Consider the following 16,416-nt stretch of genomic DNA (forward strand, 5'->3'; position numbering starts at 1 on the left):
GTCACTGAAACCAATGAAGCTTCAGTCGCAACATACTAAAGACTCATTCATTTCAATGGGTCTGCTGCTTCCAATAGGACTACTTCTCCATCTGGCTGAATGTTTTTGGAGTTAAAAAAATTAGCTTCAGGTGAGGAAAATTTTATGAGGAGAGTTCTGCTTCGCTGGTGTACACCACAACAGCAGTTCTTATCTATATGGAATTCCAGAAAGCTAGGGCAAACACATTATTAGAATGTTGTAGTTGAAGGCAAGGCAGAGAAATGTAGCAGAGAAAGAAAGGAACGAGTAATCCTTTCCCCAAAAGCTTTGTTACTTGGCTCCCAAGAGCTCATAATCTGCATTCAACTCTTTTATCTAAGGGCATGTGGATGCAGATGCAATGAAGGACATATACAAACAATGAAAATATATCACCTTCTAACATTTTCCCACCAGGCCTATGTCAATCTGCTCTTCTGGTACCAGTTCTTCTGCGCTTTCTCTGGGACCTCCATGATAGACTACTGGCAGATGATTTTCTTCAACCTGTTTTTCACTTCTGTGCCACCAATAATTTCAGGAGTCCTGGATAAAGACATTTCTGCAGAGACCCTGTTAAGCTTGCCTGAACTTTACAAGAGTGGACAAAACTCAGAGGTACACCCTACTTGCTCAAGTATGATTTGTGGGTTATTATAAATCTTTCGTTTGGTGTCACAAAAGTAAATGATCGCCACCATGAGTAATGCTCAGACACCAAGGAAGCTTATAGTACTATCAATGCTATTTGAGTTTCTTCCTAGGGTTTGGGGAAGAAGGGCAGGCACAAGCTGCTTAATTATTTCCTGAATGGAAATTTCCTTTTCTAGCTCAGAATCCCCCTCCTCAAATTGCTGTGGCCATTTGGTGAAACCGTTTCCTCTCATTCCTCATTTCATGCTTCTGAAAAGGAAGCTTGAGAAGGATTGTTCTGAGCTGAGAAGGGAGCTCCCAAGATGGAAAAAAAGCTGAACAGCCTCTCTTTCTCTACTTTTTCCCCAACCTTGGATCACCAGATATTCTTGGACTACAATTATCAGAAGTCCTTGCCAGCACAGCTGTGGTGAAGGCTTCTGGGAGTTGCAGTCCAAGAACATATGGGGACCCAAGACTGGGAACCCACTGCTCTAGACTATAATGCAGACTTCCTCAACTTGTACCATTCAGAGGTGCTGAACATCAAGCCCTATAATCAGATATTTGGAGGGTGATGAAGCTTGCTGTATAATCCTTCTAGAAGGACCAAACAGATGCTCTTTTAATGTACACTGTTTGCAGCATAAACATATCCAGTCAGTTGCAATAGGAAAAGAAATGCAGTAAGCTGTAATGATACTAAGAAAAAGAAGGAATCAGCATGAGCATGTTAAGAAAAAGTCATGACATACATACACTCCAGTTTAAGTATCTCAGAAGGACCTTAACTTTATTTATTTATTTATTTATTTATTTATTCATTCATTCATTCATTCATTCATTTGATTGATTGATTGATTGATTGATTGATTGATTGATTGATTTATACCCCGCCTATCTGGACTACCAGACCACTCTAGGCAGCTTCCAATACAAAATCAAACAATAAAACACAGGTAAGTACGTGACAATTCAGTAATAACTACAGTGAAATAAAGGATAGGGAAAAGTAAGAGAAAAAAAATCAAGAGTTGGCTGGAGGGAAGGCCTGAATGAACAACCATGTTTTCAATTGGGTTTTAAAGATGCCCAAGCATAGGGCCGCGTGAATCTCCGGAGGGAGATTGTTCCAGAGGTGAGGAGCCACCGCCAAGAAGGCCCAGTTTCGTGTCTTCTCCTTCTGGGCCTCTCTCGGCGTCAGGCTCCTCAGCCTCACCTCCTGGCTCGCGCGGGTGATCCGGGTAGATCTTGGTAGAAACAGGCGTTCCACCAAATATCAAGGTCCTAAACCGTTTAGGGCCTTGTAAGTCAGCATTAAAACTTTGAAGTTGACGCGGAAACAAATGGGCAGCCAATGCAATGTGGCCAGCGTTGGAGAAATGTGTTGGTATTTTCTCACTCCCGTGAGGAGTCTGGCCGCCGCATTCTGCACCACTTGAAGTTTCCGCATCAACCTCAAAGGCAGCCCCACGTAGAGCGCGTTACAGCCCCATGTAGAGCGTGTTACAATCTCAAGATTACAGTCTAATCTTGAGATTACAAGCGCATGCACCAAGGTAGTGAGCGCCCCCGTGTTGAGGTAGGGTCGCAGCCGGGCCATCCACCAAAGATAGAAAAGGCGGCCACCTGCATTTCCCTGGTGAGGGCCGGGTCCAAATGTATGCCCAGGCTGCGGACCCCACTCTTCGCAGCCAGAGTGACCCCCCCAAATGTGAGAAAGTCACCCAAGCTGCCTACCACGGGGGCACCCACCCTCAGAACTTCCGGCTTGTCCGGGTTCAGCCTCAGCCCGTTCTCCTGCATCCATTGTAGTATGGCCCCCAGGCAGCACTGAAGGGACAGGACGGCATCACCTGCAGTTGGTGAAAAGGAGCTGTAGAGCTGGGTGTCATCGGCATATTGATGACACGAAGCCCCACATCCCCTGATGACCCCTCCCAGCGGCCTCATATAGATGTTGAACAGCATTGGGGAGATGATCAACCCCTGTGGAACCCCACAATTGAGACTCCACAGGGCCGAGACAAACTCCCCAAGCTGCACTCTCTGGGGACGATCCCCCAAGAAGGAACGGAGCCAGGCAAGGGCCAGGCCACCAATTCCCAACTCGGAGAGCCTCCCCAGGAGGATACCGTGGGTGACAGTATCAAAGGCCACCGAGATGTCGAGGAGGACCAGCAGAGACATTTTGCCCCTGTCGGCCTCCCTCAGCAGGTCATCGTACAGGGCGACCAATGCCGTCTCTGTACCGTGGCGCGGCCTGAAGCCCGACTGGAACGGATCCAGGGCATCTGTGTCATCCAAGTGGGCTTGGAGCTGATCGGCCATCACCCTCTCGACCACTTTGCTCATGAAAGAAACATTGGCGACGGGCCTATAACTACCAGTTTCGTCCGCCGCCAAACTAGGTTTCTTTCTTATGGGCCTAATAAGTGTCTCCTTGAGGGCAGATGGATTTCTTTTATTCTGAATGCAATTTTCCTGTTCTTATTTTTTATGAATAGAGTAGTACTACTGGCATGAAAAGTTGTTTATTATTCTGATCCTCTTTATGTTGCAGTTGCCCCTTTTCAGTTAAGCTCAGCTACTAGCTTGTTGAAGGCCAACCATTCCATTGTATGAGCAATTCATCCCACGTTTACCAGCTCCAAGGCCAGAAGGACTCTAATGCTAAGTCACCAGCAGGTTGTGAGCCAACCCTGCCAGAAACATGGCTACAAATTAGACGGATGCTTCCCTTAGTGCTTGTCTTTTCATCCTCACAATTCTCCTGCCTCCTGGGTTCAGTGAGGAAGGGGAAATGGAGCCATTTCTGTTCTGGTCACTAAGTACTTAACTGCCATTTTAGAGCACACACACAAAAAAAGAATTTCACTCAAAAGTTTAACTCCATTGTTCAGTTTTTTTACCTTTGGATTGTTTAAGTTCTCTCCTCCTCTGTTTATCTTTTGCTTATAAGAAAGCAGTCAAGTCTTTAGTTTGAGATATCAGCTACATGTGACCATTTGTTGTTTAGTCGTTAAGTGGTGTCCAACTCTTCATGATCCATGGACCAGAGCACGCCAGGCCCTCCTGTCTTCCACTGCCTCCCGGAGTTTGGTGAAATTCATATTGGTAGTTTCAATGACACTGCCCAACCATCTCGTCCTCTGTCGTCCCCTTCTTCTCTTGCCCTCACACTTTCCCAATATCAGGGTCTTTTCCAGGGAGTCTTCTCTTCTCATGAGATGACCAAAGTATTGGAGCTTCAGCTTCAGGATCTGTCCTTCCAGTGAGCACTCAGGGTTGGTTTCCTTCAGAATTGATAGGTTTGATATCCTTGCAGTCCAGGGGACTCTCAAGAGCACCACAACTCAAAAGCATCTATTCTTTGGCGGTCAGCCTTCTTTACGGTCCAGCTCTTGTTTCCATACATCACGACTGGAAAAACAATAGCTCTGACTATGTGGACCTTTGTCGGCAAGGTGATGTCTCTGCTTTTTAAGATGCTATCTAAGTTTGTCATCGCTTTGCTCCCAAGACACAGGGATCTTTTAATTTCATGGCTGCTGTCACCATCTGCAGTGATCATGGAGCCCAAGAAAGTAAAATCTGTCACTGCCTCCATATCTTCCCGTTCTATTTCCCAGGAGGTGATGGGACCAGTGGCCATGATCTTGTGTTATTGTTTTTTTTTATGTTGAGCTTCATACCATTTTATGCTCTCCTCTTTCACCCTCATTAAGAGGTTCTTTAATTCTTCCTCACTTTCTGCCATCAGAGTGGTATCATCTGCATATCTGAGGTTGTTGATATTTCTTCCAGCAATCTTAATTCTGGCTTGGGATTCTTCCAGTCCAGCCTTTTGCATGATATATTCTGCATATAAGTTTAAAAAGCAGGGAGACAATATACAGCCTTGTCGTACTCCTTTCCCAATTTTGAACCAATCAGTGTGTCCATATCCAGTTCTAACTGTAGCTTCCTGTCCCACATACAGATTTCTTAGGAGATAGATAAGGTGGTCAGGCACCCCCATTTCTTTAAGGACTTGGCATAGTTTGCTGTGATCCATACAGTCAAAGGCTTTTGCATAGTTAATGAAGCAGATGTTTTTCTGGAACTCTCTGGCTTTCTCCATAATCCAGTCCATATTAGCAATTTGGTCTCTAGTTCCTCTGCCCCTTCAAAATCCAGCTTGTACTTCTGGGAGTTCTCGGTCCACATACTGCTGAAGCCTACCTTGTAGGATTTTGAGCATAACCTTGCTAGCATGTGAAATGAGTGCAGTTGTACAGTAGTTGGAGCATTCTTTGGCACTGCCCTTCTTTTGGATTGGGCCAATGTTACAAGCCTCCATCCACAGTTCTTCAGGCACTCTGTCCACCAAATCTAGTTCCTTAAATCTGTTTTTCACTTCCACTCTGTATTCATAAGGGATTTGGTTTAGATTATGACTATCCCGGTGGTTTTTCCTACTCTCTTCAGTTTAAGTTTGAATTTTGCTATGAGAAACTGATGATCAGAGCCACAATCAGCTCCAGGTCTTATTTTTGCTGACTGTATAGAGCTTCTCCATCTTTGGCTGCAGAGAACATAATCAATTGGATTTTAGTATTGCCCATCTGGTGATGTCCATGTATAGAATCTTATGTTGTTGGAAAAGAGTGTTTGTGATGACCAGATTGTTCTCTTGACAAAACTCTATTAACCTTTGCCCTGCCTCATTTTGAACTCCAAGGCCAAACTTACCTGTTGTTCCTTATATCTCTTGACTCCCTACTTTAGCATTCCAGTCCCCTAGAATGAGAAGAACATCTTTCTTTGGTATCAGTTCTAGAAGGTGTTGTAAGTCTTCATAGAATTGGTCAATTACAGTCTCCTCAGCACTGGTGGTTGGTGCATAAACTTGGATTATTGTGATGTTGAAAGGTCTGCCTTGGATTCGTATTGACATCATTCTATCATTTTTAAGATTATATCCCATTACAGCTTTTCCCACTCTTTTGTTGACTATGAGGGCTACTCCATTCCTTCTACGGGCTTCTTCCCCACAATAGTAGATATGGTAGTCATCTGAATTGAATTTGCCCATTCCTGTCCATTTTAGTTCACTGATGCCCAGGATGTCAATGTTTATTCTTGCCATCTCCTGTTTGACCACCTCCAGCTTCCCAAGGTTCATAGATCTTACATTCCAGGTTCCTATGCAGTATTTTTCTTTGCAGCATTGGACTTTCCTTTCACTTCCATGCACGTCCGCAGCTGAGCATCCTTTCGGCTTTGGCACAACCACTTCATTAGCTCTGGAGCTACTTGTACTTGTCCTCCGCTCTTCCTCAGTAGCATGTTGGATGCCTTTTGACCAGAGGGGCTCATCTTCTGGCATCATATCTTTTAGCCTTTTGTTTCTGTTCATGGGGTTTTCCTGGCAAAGATACTGGAGTGGCTTGCCAGTTCCCGCTCCAGGTGGATCGCGTTTAGTCAGAACTCTCCACTATGATCTGTCTGTCTTGCGTGTCCCTGCACAGCATATCCCATAGCTTCTCTGAATTACTCAAGCCCCTTCGCCATGACAAGGCAGCAATCCATGAAGGCGCATTTGACCATGGAGGTGTGCAAAGCAGGGTTTATAGAGTTTGCTTTCTGCCTGCCGCTATAGGTATGACACAAGCACCACAAAAGACACTGTCAATTACACTGCTTAGATCTCCTGCTTCCTTTGGTCTCCTGGAGGAGAGAGCTGGAAAACAGAGGGGAACTAAAGTAGGAACAGACTATGTAGAAATGGGAGTTCATATAAAGCCCCTCCTGTCTTCACAAAGGCTGCCATTGACCACCACCCACAAAAAGTGTGTGCAATTCTTTGGGATGGTAAATTTCAGAAAGTTTCAGAAGTAGCAATACTGAGTAATAGCCATAATTTAAAATATATAAATAACAGAAGAGAGTACCAAATAAAATAAAATACCATACCCTGACAGGTTCCACCATTAATTTATGTAGTGGAGATAAGATGAATGTCTTTCACCAACCACAGCTATACCGTGTCTAAAGCCACCATATAGTGAGTTACTGGTTGGTATGCCAAGAAACTGTGTAGCCTTTGAACAATTCTTTTCTCTTTGTGCCATGATTTGCTACAGGTTTACAAGCCTCTGACATTTTGCATCGCCATTTTGGATGCCTTTTACCAGAGCCTCATCTGCTTCTTCATCCCTTACCTAGTAAGTATTTAAGGCATTCTGAGAGTGGCCCTTAGTGAAACCAAAAGTGCAGTCAACCAACGTGCACTCAGTATACTTCCGATTCCTCCACAAATGTTATTTTCCAGGCATATCAAGATTCTGATATTGGTGTTTTCACCTTTGGGACAACAGTCAACACCGTCGCCCTCCTTACTATTCTCTTTCACCAAGCTTTAGAAATTCAGACATGGGTATGTATTGACACTGGCTTCTGCACCAGAAATACCTGGCTATCAGATGTCAACAGGGCTTATAGCCAACAGATTTCCATGTTTTATACACACAGGGCTTGTATATGCAGAGTTCTATGTCTCTTGCTGTGTGTGTGTGTGTGTGTGTGTGTGTGTTTGTTTGTTGGCTAGCTTGATCTTTTGTACAGTAATTTGCTGTACAAGTACAGTAATAGAAAACAGTTTAAGGTGTAAATTGCTCAAATACCAACATTTGGAGACAGCATAGAGCCTACCAAAAAAATAAATACATCCTTTCCACTGAGGTTCCTCAGTTTGAACTGTTTTTAAACTAATCATTTACTTACAGCTTTTAAACGATCATAGCTTCGTGCCTTTTCTATGACTTGTCTGTATATCAGTTCATACCCTATGAGAGATGTATATGTGCTACAGTGGATCTTTGACATACTGCAGCCCTCCTGCTCTCTTTTGAGCTGCTTTTGGACAAGTCAAACTGACAATCAACAAACATCCTCATTGCGGGTCCCCACTGCAGTTGTTGAATGCCACAGAGAATACAGCAAACTGCTGAGGCTTGCTAGGAGCTTGAAGGCTTTGAGCAAAGTTGGCAAGAATCCTGAAGCTCAGGTTAACTGGATGACATTCACAGAATAAATAAACAGTTCAGAATTCATCAGAAAGGTAACGCTTCTGTAAACACTTTACAACATGGCTCAGAATTCAGTATTTAGCATACATTCAGCTTCAAATGAGGCCTCTAATAAAACGCAGCCAAAGCAAACTTCCTCTCCACCCCGTTTCATTTCCAGAGACTCTCACATCTCCAGAGTTCTTTGGAGAACCATAGCTCAAATACTGTACCTATAAAACTGAAGCTATATTTCATAAAAACATATCAACATGAATTCTGAGGTTTTGCTTTCCTCACTGTAGATTTCATTGTTGTTTTTCACGGTTACTGCTATGGCATTTTGTTCACTGATGTATATACATGTGTACCAATACATTTGTGTGTATGTAATTTGACTGCTTCTGGACCAAGATTTACAATTATCCCTTTTTCCAGATACCTGCCCTGTGGCTACATCTGTGAAGCTTTTTTTGACTTAATTTCTCTCGCTTCTGTTCCTAGACTTGGCTCCATGGGATCATCATGATGGGGAGCATTCTCCTTTACTTTATTTTCTCGCTCATCTACAATGCTTCCTGCATTGTCTGCAATCATCCAGCCAACCCCTACTGGATTACGGAGAAGGAACTCTCAGAACCAAGTTTCTATTTCATCTGCATCATTACACCAGTCACAGCACTTCTCCCAAGGTTTGGACACTTGGTTCATCACCACCACCACCCACATTAAAATCTCATTGGGAACTAAAATCTGGGGAGAGCGGATGACTTTCACAAGGGGTTAAGTGTGTCGGAAGGGCTTACCAGGGTGGCTGTTCCATGGGGCTGGTGTATTGAAAGCAACGCCCCTGCTGCTGCGTGGTGCGTCATATGCATCACTGGATGATGCCTGCCCAGGCTGTAAATACCAGTCCTGTCTGTAGGCATAGTGAAGTAGCTGCTTTAGGGAACAGGTTTTGAATGCCATGAAAGGGCTGTACATAGCTACGTATCTGCTGCCATCCCATTGTTGCTACTGCTGGGGACAGGTCTACTTGTGCCATTTTTCTGTCTCGTGTGCCCAAATAATTTGGCTGGCTTTGGGTCTTGTTCCCCTGTGGCTCGGGTAGGAGAAAACAAGAATGACAAGCAACGCTCCTTCTTGCAGGGTGCTGGCATTGCAGTGCTCCCCCACCTACCATGCTGACCAGATGGAGTTCTAGGCAGAATTGCCCTTAGTGTGCTGTTTCTTTATCTTCCTCCGTCCCAATCTGGGGCTAGCTCAGTGATGGCGAACCTATGGCACGCGTGCCACCGCTGGCATGCACTCGAGCCCTACTAAGTCACCATTGATAAATACTTACCCATCCTACAATCCCGGATTTCGGGAAGAAGGGAGGGAGAGCCAAGACAGCAATGGCTGCCACATTACAAAAACACACACACACACACACCAGGTATGGAAACACCTGGCTCCTGCCACCTGCACCTTTAAGGACTGCATCCGAAGGCAAAACAGGGAGTGCCCCAGGCAGGTGCTGGAGGTTGTGCGGCCAGAGGAGGGGGACTCTTCGGGACAGTCGTGGTTGGTTTTGTGTTGCAGTTTGGACACAAAGGTTCGCCATCACTGGGCTAGTTCCTTGTGATTTCCCTTCAGAAGGGAAAATTTAAATCCTTGACAGCCCACATCCTTTCATGTGCTCCCAATTTCTTTTTCTTTCTTTTTCCCCTCCCTCTCTCTTTTTATTCTGTAGGTTGGGGGAATCGAGTCTATATGTCTTTGCCAGAGTGTAAAAGGCTTTGCTGTTGTGCTGTGTAATACAGGTCTCTGAGAGGCAACCCTTAAGCATTTCCAAAAAAAAAAAAAAAAAAGGCCCTCTGTGCTTTCCTCTTCAGTGCTGCAATAGGAATGTAACTAGCTGTCAGGACTCAAAACTTTTCCCAGACATCAAACAGGCCTTAGCTGTTGTGTGAAGGTGCAGTATCTGCATCTCCATTTAGCACTGATCTCTGAAGGATTGAGAAGAAGAACCTCTTGTTCATCCTACTCGGGAGGCTTACAATTCATATATCCTACTTTACTCATCATAAACACACACTCATTCGAGGGCGAATTCACAAAAAGAAGGTTCAAGCTTGTTTCCATGGCATTCTGTTCCTTGGGGCTCGTTTCCTATAGAAACAAAAATCAGCCCTTTTGCTATGAAATAATTATCTAGACTTGAGTGCTATAGGAGCCTGAAAAGTATGAAGGTTGAACAGCTACCAGACAAAAACAATATGCGTTCCTTGACATCTCTCACCATTTTCCAACTGTATCCTGTGTACCCCAGGCTCCACTGATAAAAAGATGGTGCTTTGAGTGAATGGCTGTATTTGGGCTGTGAAGACAAACTGTAGTGTGTCATTGCAAGCAAACCTCAATCTCATATATTCCCCCCTCCCATCTCTTCCTCCAGTGATGGCACAAAGCAATCAGAAGTTTTGACTTCCTTTTTAAGATAAAATGTTATTTATTTTACATACAAACCCAGACGAACTGCTAGAGTTTGTCATGACTATGGTTTACTGAAGTAAACCAACTTAAAACTTTAATTGATAAAGTCAACTTGTTTCAATAAATAGTTCTGGTTAACCAGAGTTTATGGAGTGCAGAAGTAACAGTAAACCAAGTTTAATTGAAAACAGAAGCAAAAACTTCCTAGCTCCTGCTGTCTATGTCAGAGAAAGGAGGGAGCATGTGAACACACACTTCATTCATATAATATTAATTTAATAGTAACAATAAATATGCATGTAACCAGTGAATTTTGGCGCTATCTGCCCAACCTGTCACCTTTCCAGGGACGAAGGGTGGAGGTCATATGAAAGAGGTATATCAGCCTGAGCAGTTCCTTAAACAGAACCCAACCCATCCTTTTGCTGGGTACTGCAAAGGGTCAGAAAATTATATAATTAACTTTCTGAGGGAAACAGGAGGAGGAAGATCAGATATGATAGGCTGTCCCCTTCTCTTGCAACCTTCCAGAATCTATCATCTTCTGGAAGCCAGGCAGGAATCTATGACAGCTGAAATCTAGTTCTTCTGAAGACTAGGAATTTGGTGCTGTTCATACCTGGAGGTGAACAACTGCTTGTGCCATCATTTACTTTCAGAGTTTATCTAACTCTTCTTACATGGCTATCCATCAAACCTGGAAGGGAATCTACTGGACTAGAGGCCATGAACGCAAGAGTTAAATTCTCTCTGATGGGGAGTTTAAAACCTACATAGGCAAGGCAGCACAAAATCTGGAAGCCATTTTATAAACTGCTTTTTATACAGATCGGCCAGCCACATGAGTGTAAGTAAATAATGTTACATTTCTAAAGGGATTTAGTGTTCCCACAGGCCTGGTCAATCTGTGCTGGAAACTAGTTCATAAGACTGTTAGCACCAGAAGACGAATTTCAGCAAAGCCTAGAGCTGTGATTTAATGAAAGCTAATGGATGGTTTCATTTCCAGTGCTGACCCATGGTATTAAAGCAAGAATCAAACAGTGCCTTTCCCAGCTACTCATTGCATGAAGAAAAACCTCCTTCCTGATTAGTCTTCACTTCCCAGCCCAAAGGTCTCCAGGGTGGGTTACCAAGCAGGTTCCCATCTAAATCACAAAAAGCAGTGTAGGAAATGTATTTGCCATGAGCCTTACTCCATCGCCCTCTTCCAAGAGATATCCTGCACTATGTGGATCAGCTGGCAGTCAGTGGAGAGGATCTCACCATCCTTGCTCTGGTCTGTTCTTGCAAATTTCTCCTTCCACATAGAGCCTGCAGTACTTAGAGCCATGTCTCTTAACAATCAGTCCCTTATCTAACCTGGCCTCCTATTATTCATATTTATCTCCTGCCTTTCCTCTGGAGAGCTCAAGTCATAACAGCTGGTTGTCTCTCCTGACCTCTTTTTTTTAAATTTTCTTTTTTATCCTCACAGCTGCCTGAAAGATAGCATTGGGTTCCAAATCACCTAGTGGCTGAGTGAGGACTTGAATCTGGAACTCTCTGGTCCTCCTTGGACAGTAGCCAGTGCAGCACAAGCTAGCAGGGGGCTGATACTGAAAGATTGTTTCCCAGAATCTCCGTTCACTTGCAAGCACAGTCCTACCTTCTGCTTTCTTTGTGTCCATTCATTAGCATATGATAAGAATGTCTCCATATTGGCTTCCTCCCCCCCTTTCTCTGCTTCCCCAACACACCTGACTAGGATATGAGTGACATGCCCACCCACCTGTCCTGGAATGCCTGAGAACTTGATTGATCCTTTCATGCCACCTGTAGAAAGGGATCTTTGTTGTAGGTCTGGTGTGAGTATAAAGTCCATATGCTACCCACCCCCAAAAAAATTTACTGTACTTAAAATCAGATAAAAGCATTACACCTCATCAGGCCTCTGCAGCAAAACTATGCTAAAAGAATGAAGGCTTGTTTGTCATGAAATAGTTACTGAAGTGTTTTTTTGTTGCTATTGTTTGCTTTTCCAAGGTATCTTATCTTGGCTGTACAAGGGACCATCAATGCATCTCACACTGTGAAAGCACAACAGCTGGACAAGCTCCCTAAAGAACAACAGGTCTTGGAGGTACAGAAGTGGACATTGAGGGAACAAGGCCCAGGAGTCCACAGTGATGATCCTGACCCACCCATTGCAAACACAGGTGTGGCATCGCCTGATTACACACCAGGGGATTACACAACAGGGGAACATATGCTTTCTAACCGTGGTGATTACCAGGGACTCTACCCTCCTGAGCAGGCAACACTGAAAGAACAGATATTGAATGGAGAAAGCAATGACTTCACCAAAAGGTGGGCTCAAGACAAGGCCTCCACCACCACAGGTTTCTTGTCAACAACAGCCTCTCCTGGGCAAAGCACATCTGGCAAACTTTTCTCTGGCTTCCCTCCTAAGAACACTGAACGTTTTGATCGAAAGAGCCATCGGAGGTCCGTGAGTGCTGTAACTCTATGAAGGAGCCTTTGTTTTTGACTGAGAGGAAAACATAATTGCATCTCTGAACAGCATCTGCCTCCCACAAAGGGAGCATAGGTAGCAGAAGGAAAATAGAATTGCTATTTATATTAAATAGCAGTGCCTTCCGGAAAGAAAAGGCTAAGATATAATTTCAGCAGCCTATTGGGACTGTGTATGTTGTCTTTACAATGTGACATAGCTCAGGTGTAGCCAAAGTGTATTTATTCTAAGGAAGAGAAATTTCCAAACGGCTTGGAGAAATATTAGCCCATCATCGCTTCGCCACTATGAAATGCACTATTTGCTTGAAAACTGACAATATATCCTGAGGAGGGAATTTTGTTTTTTCACTAATAATGAGTCACTCCTGAATGTTATCTTTATCATGTCAGTTATCACCATAAGCCTTATGCCTGAGCTGGCACACCAATAGCCATGCGGTTGTAAGATAATTGTGATACATTTCTCTGCGATTGTAGAATATTTCCAGAAATTTTTTTAAATGCAACATCTTACAGGAAAAAAACACTACATCAAATGAACTAAACCATTGCTGTGAAGTCTGTAGCTTCAATATTTTGCAAGTCAACATCCAAAATAATATTAATATTTTTTAAATTGTCTGTGTGTATATATATATATATATGCATTATTATCATACTTTACAACTCGTAACTTATTGAGCAGATAACTTGTTTGGCATAACCACCAATACCCAGATTGGGGAAAAAATTACTTGACTGTAAGGTCCACTGATTTCAAAGAAGGTACTCCTAAACTCAAGGAATAAGGTTTGAACCCCAAAATTAAACCAATTAATCTCCATTGTTTTAAATAGAGTTCACGTGGCTCAAGTCCAACTGTTAAGCTTCTGTTGATTTACTAGTCAACCTGTTGATTTCCTACCAGTCACATTGACTAAGCCGGAAAGATGATTAGGCAGGTGACAGGAAAGTGGGGAATAAGGAGATGCCATACTGAGTGCAGATAGGTTCCTCAATATGAGTAAGTGTATAGAATGATGATGATCATGGATGTGCATTCCAATCCCTTCCCATTAATGGATTTAAAGTGGAGCTACAGATTTTATCTCTGCTTCATAAGCTAAAAATCAAGATTCTACTTCTCTGTGAAATGGCATTGGGAAAGAAAAGTCATTTTCTGAGCAAAGCAGCTGAAAGGAGGAGGAGGAGGAGGAGTGCATTTCACATTAACTCTCCATACCATCATTTTATTTATTTATTTATTTATTAGCAAGTAAGTTTCATTGTGTGGTCATAGACTCGTTCATACAAAGATAAAATAGATAAAATAAATACATAATATAATAAAGAATCTTGCTATAGCATTTTGCACATTCTTATAGCTGAAAATAAAAACTTAGCCACTAACTGTATAATTATTTGATTCTCTCTAGACAACAGACACTTCAAATAACTTGTGGGGGGGTAGACCAGTACATTTAGTCATAAGTGAACCAAGATATTGAATGTGTTCGATCCTATATAGGCTACATTCTAAAATGATGTGCGCCAAGGTCTCAGTAATTTCTTTCCCACAGGGACAAATCCTTTCACAATATGGGGTATTATTAAAATGCCCTTTTTAAAGGGCTGAGAGAAAGCAATTAAACCTAGCCCTTGAAAAGGCAAAGTGATATCTCAGTGCTCCAATTTGGTATAAGTAGTTAGCTGGCTTGGGGAAGTTAAAATTTAGGCCAAAACACAGTGGTCTGCACAAACTAGAGAGTACTGAAGGTCTATATCTTTGATACGTTGTATAAGTACTGTACTGTATTGGTTTAATGCAACCTTGAGGCTGTCTCAGTAGGAAATCCATAGAGAAGCCTAAGAGATGTAGTTTTTCTGTAAATTCCTTATGCCATGAGCTGGCAAAGACATCTTTCAGCAAATAATATAGGTAGCCACAAATTATTGGGGCATAGACCACCTTTAACCAATAACAGAATGCATGTTAGCCACGTTTGACATTCTACTGAGGGCATACCAGCTTCGAGCCGCAGACCGGCTGAAGAGGCGCATCTTGGCATGGCAAATAAGGATCGTAACGTATCTGATAAAATGCTTTCAATGGACGGGTTAAAAGCCTTAATCCAAACAGCAATACCATACAACAACTGTGCAAGGATTTTATGCTTGACTATCTCTAGGGCTGGAGATATCAGCTCCCCACCCTGAACATAGTGAAATCATCTAAATAGTTTACTTGTGTTATTGGCCACCTGTACTGTTGTTTGTCTGTGGTAGTAGGATCAGGAGAGGGAGTGTGAAAAGGTAATTCCCAGAATATTTGAATTTTTTTATCTATTCTATCCGTTAGTCCTCCATAACCCAACCTTTGGTTTTACTATGTCTAAAGAAGACCATTATTTTGGTTTTATCAAAATTGATTGTTAGTAAATTTTTCCTGCAATAGCTCAAAAAGGCATGCATGATTTGTTTAAGGCCAATTTCCGAGCGTGACATGAGAACCGCATTGTCTGCGAATAGTAGGAGGGGTACATTGATTTTAGCCAATTTCGGGAAGTGATATTCAGGAGCTAAACAACTTTTGGAGAGGTTATTAAGATATAAGTTGAACAGTGTGGGCGCCAATGTGCAACCTTGGGGGGAAAAAACCCTCTCCACCTGAATGGGGTTTGACAGATTTCCATCCATTCCACATCTTACCCTAATTGTGGACTGCTTTTGAAAAAGCCTTTTGTCAATCTAGAAAAAAATAAAGTTTTTTCCATAAATTTCCTCTTGGATTTGAAACACAGGCAGACTTTAAGTCTATAAAAGCTGCAAACAGCCCATTTCCACGGGGGCCCATATACCTCTTTGCAAGATGGTTTAAAATTATACAATGGTCAAAGGTGGAGCAGTTCTTTCAGAAGCCAGCCTGTTCATGCCTCAAAATGTTTTCCAACTCAGTCCATGAGCTAAGTCTGCTGTTTTTCTGGCATAACACCATTATTTTATTTTATTTTTTTATTTAAAATATTTTTAGCCTGCCTTTCTTTTTAGAAAGACCCAAGGCAGCTTGAAAGGCAATACCAGCTACTTTTACCACAGCAGTGCTCCCAGACTCAAGTTTTCTTCCAGCTAGGAGCTCCAAACCTTTATTTGTGATGGAAAACTTGAGTCTTCAAAGGGACCATTGTAGGAAGAAAAAGGGGGATTTGACCCCTTATTTTTTCCCATTACTTCTTCACTAAAAGTCACTCCTGCCACTGCTTCATCAAGTAAAAGTAGCCACGTCTAAGGTGTAGCATCTTAAATGCATATGTCACTATTTCTGCCTCTGGTGAAATTACAAACTACAGTTGACACATAATGGGAAGCACTGATTAGCACAGAATGTGTTTTCACCCATTTCCGTATCTTGCATCCCAGCTGGTGTTGTTTTATGATTGGTCACTGGAAGGTAAATATGGTTTTAATTTGTGAGTCTGATTGCCCAGGTCAAAGCGAGTTGTGGGAGAAAAAAAAAGGGCTACCAGCTTCTAAATACAACACTAGTATCTAGTGAGTTCCCTATATAAAACTAAGCAAACTAATGAATCTTTGAGAAGATGATTACGAGAAGGATCGGTAAAGCCCTTTTTCACTAAAGATGCTCCAGAAATGCTCTATCTTAATTCTATCTTATTTTTTTCAATAACGCCATAATCAAATGCCTATTTCTTTTACAATTTCATAAGGCAAAGACTCT

At 42.6% G+C, this 16,416-nt stretch overlaps 1 protein-coding gene across 2 annotated transcripts in view; it reads left to right on the forward strand.

Moving 5' to 3' along the window:
- Nucleotides 1-14,044, forward strand: part of ATP10B (ATPase phospholipid transporting 10B (putative)) — a 204,224-nt gene extending 190,180 nt beyond the window's left edge. For both annotated transcript variants that reach the window (XM_020809289.3, XM_020809288.3), the window contains 5 exons: nt 439-639; nt 6,783-6,863; nt 6,971-7,075; nt 8,211-8,398; nt 12,210-14,044. In XM_020809289.3, coding sequence (XP_020664948.3) covers nt 439-639; nt 6,783-6,863; nt 6,971-7,075; nt 8,211-8,398; nt 12,210-12,696 — 1,062 coding nt within the window. In that variant the 3' untranslated portion in view covers nt 12,697-14,044. The remainder of the gene's footprint in view (nt 1-438; nt 640-6,782; nt 6,864-6,970; nt 7,076-8,210; nt 8,399-12,209) is intronic.
- The last annotated feature ends 2,372 nt before the right edge of the window (nt 14,045-16,416 follow it).

The sequence above is a fragment of the Pogona vitticeps genome, chromosome 2, assembly GCF_051106095.1.
Source record: "Pogona vitticeps strain Pit_001003342236 chromosome 2, PviZW2.1, whole genome shotgun sequence".
Classification (NCBI taxonomy): Eukaryota; Metazoa; Chordata; class Lepidosauria; order Squamata; family Agamidae; genus Pogona; species Pogona vitticeps.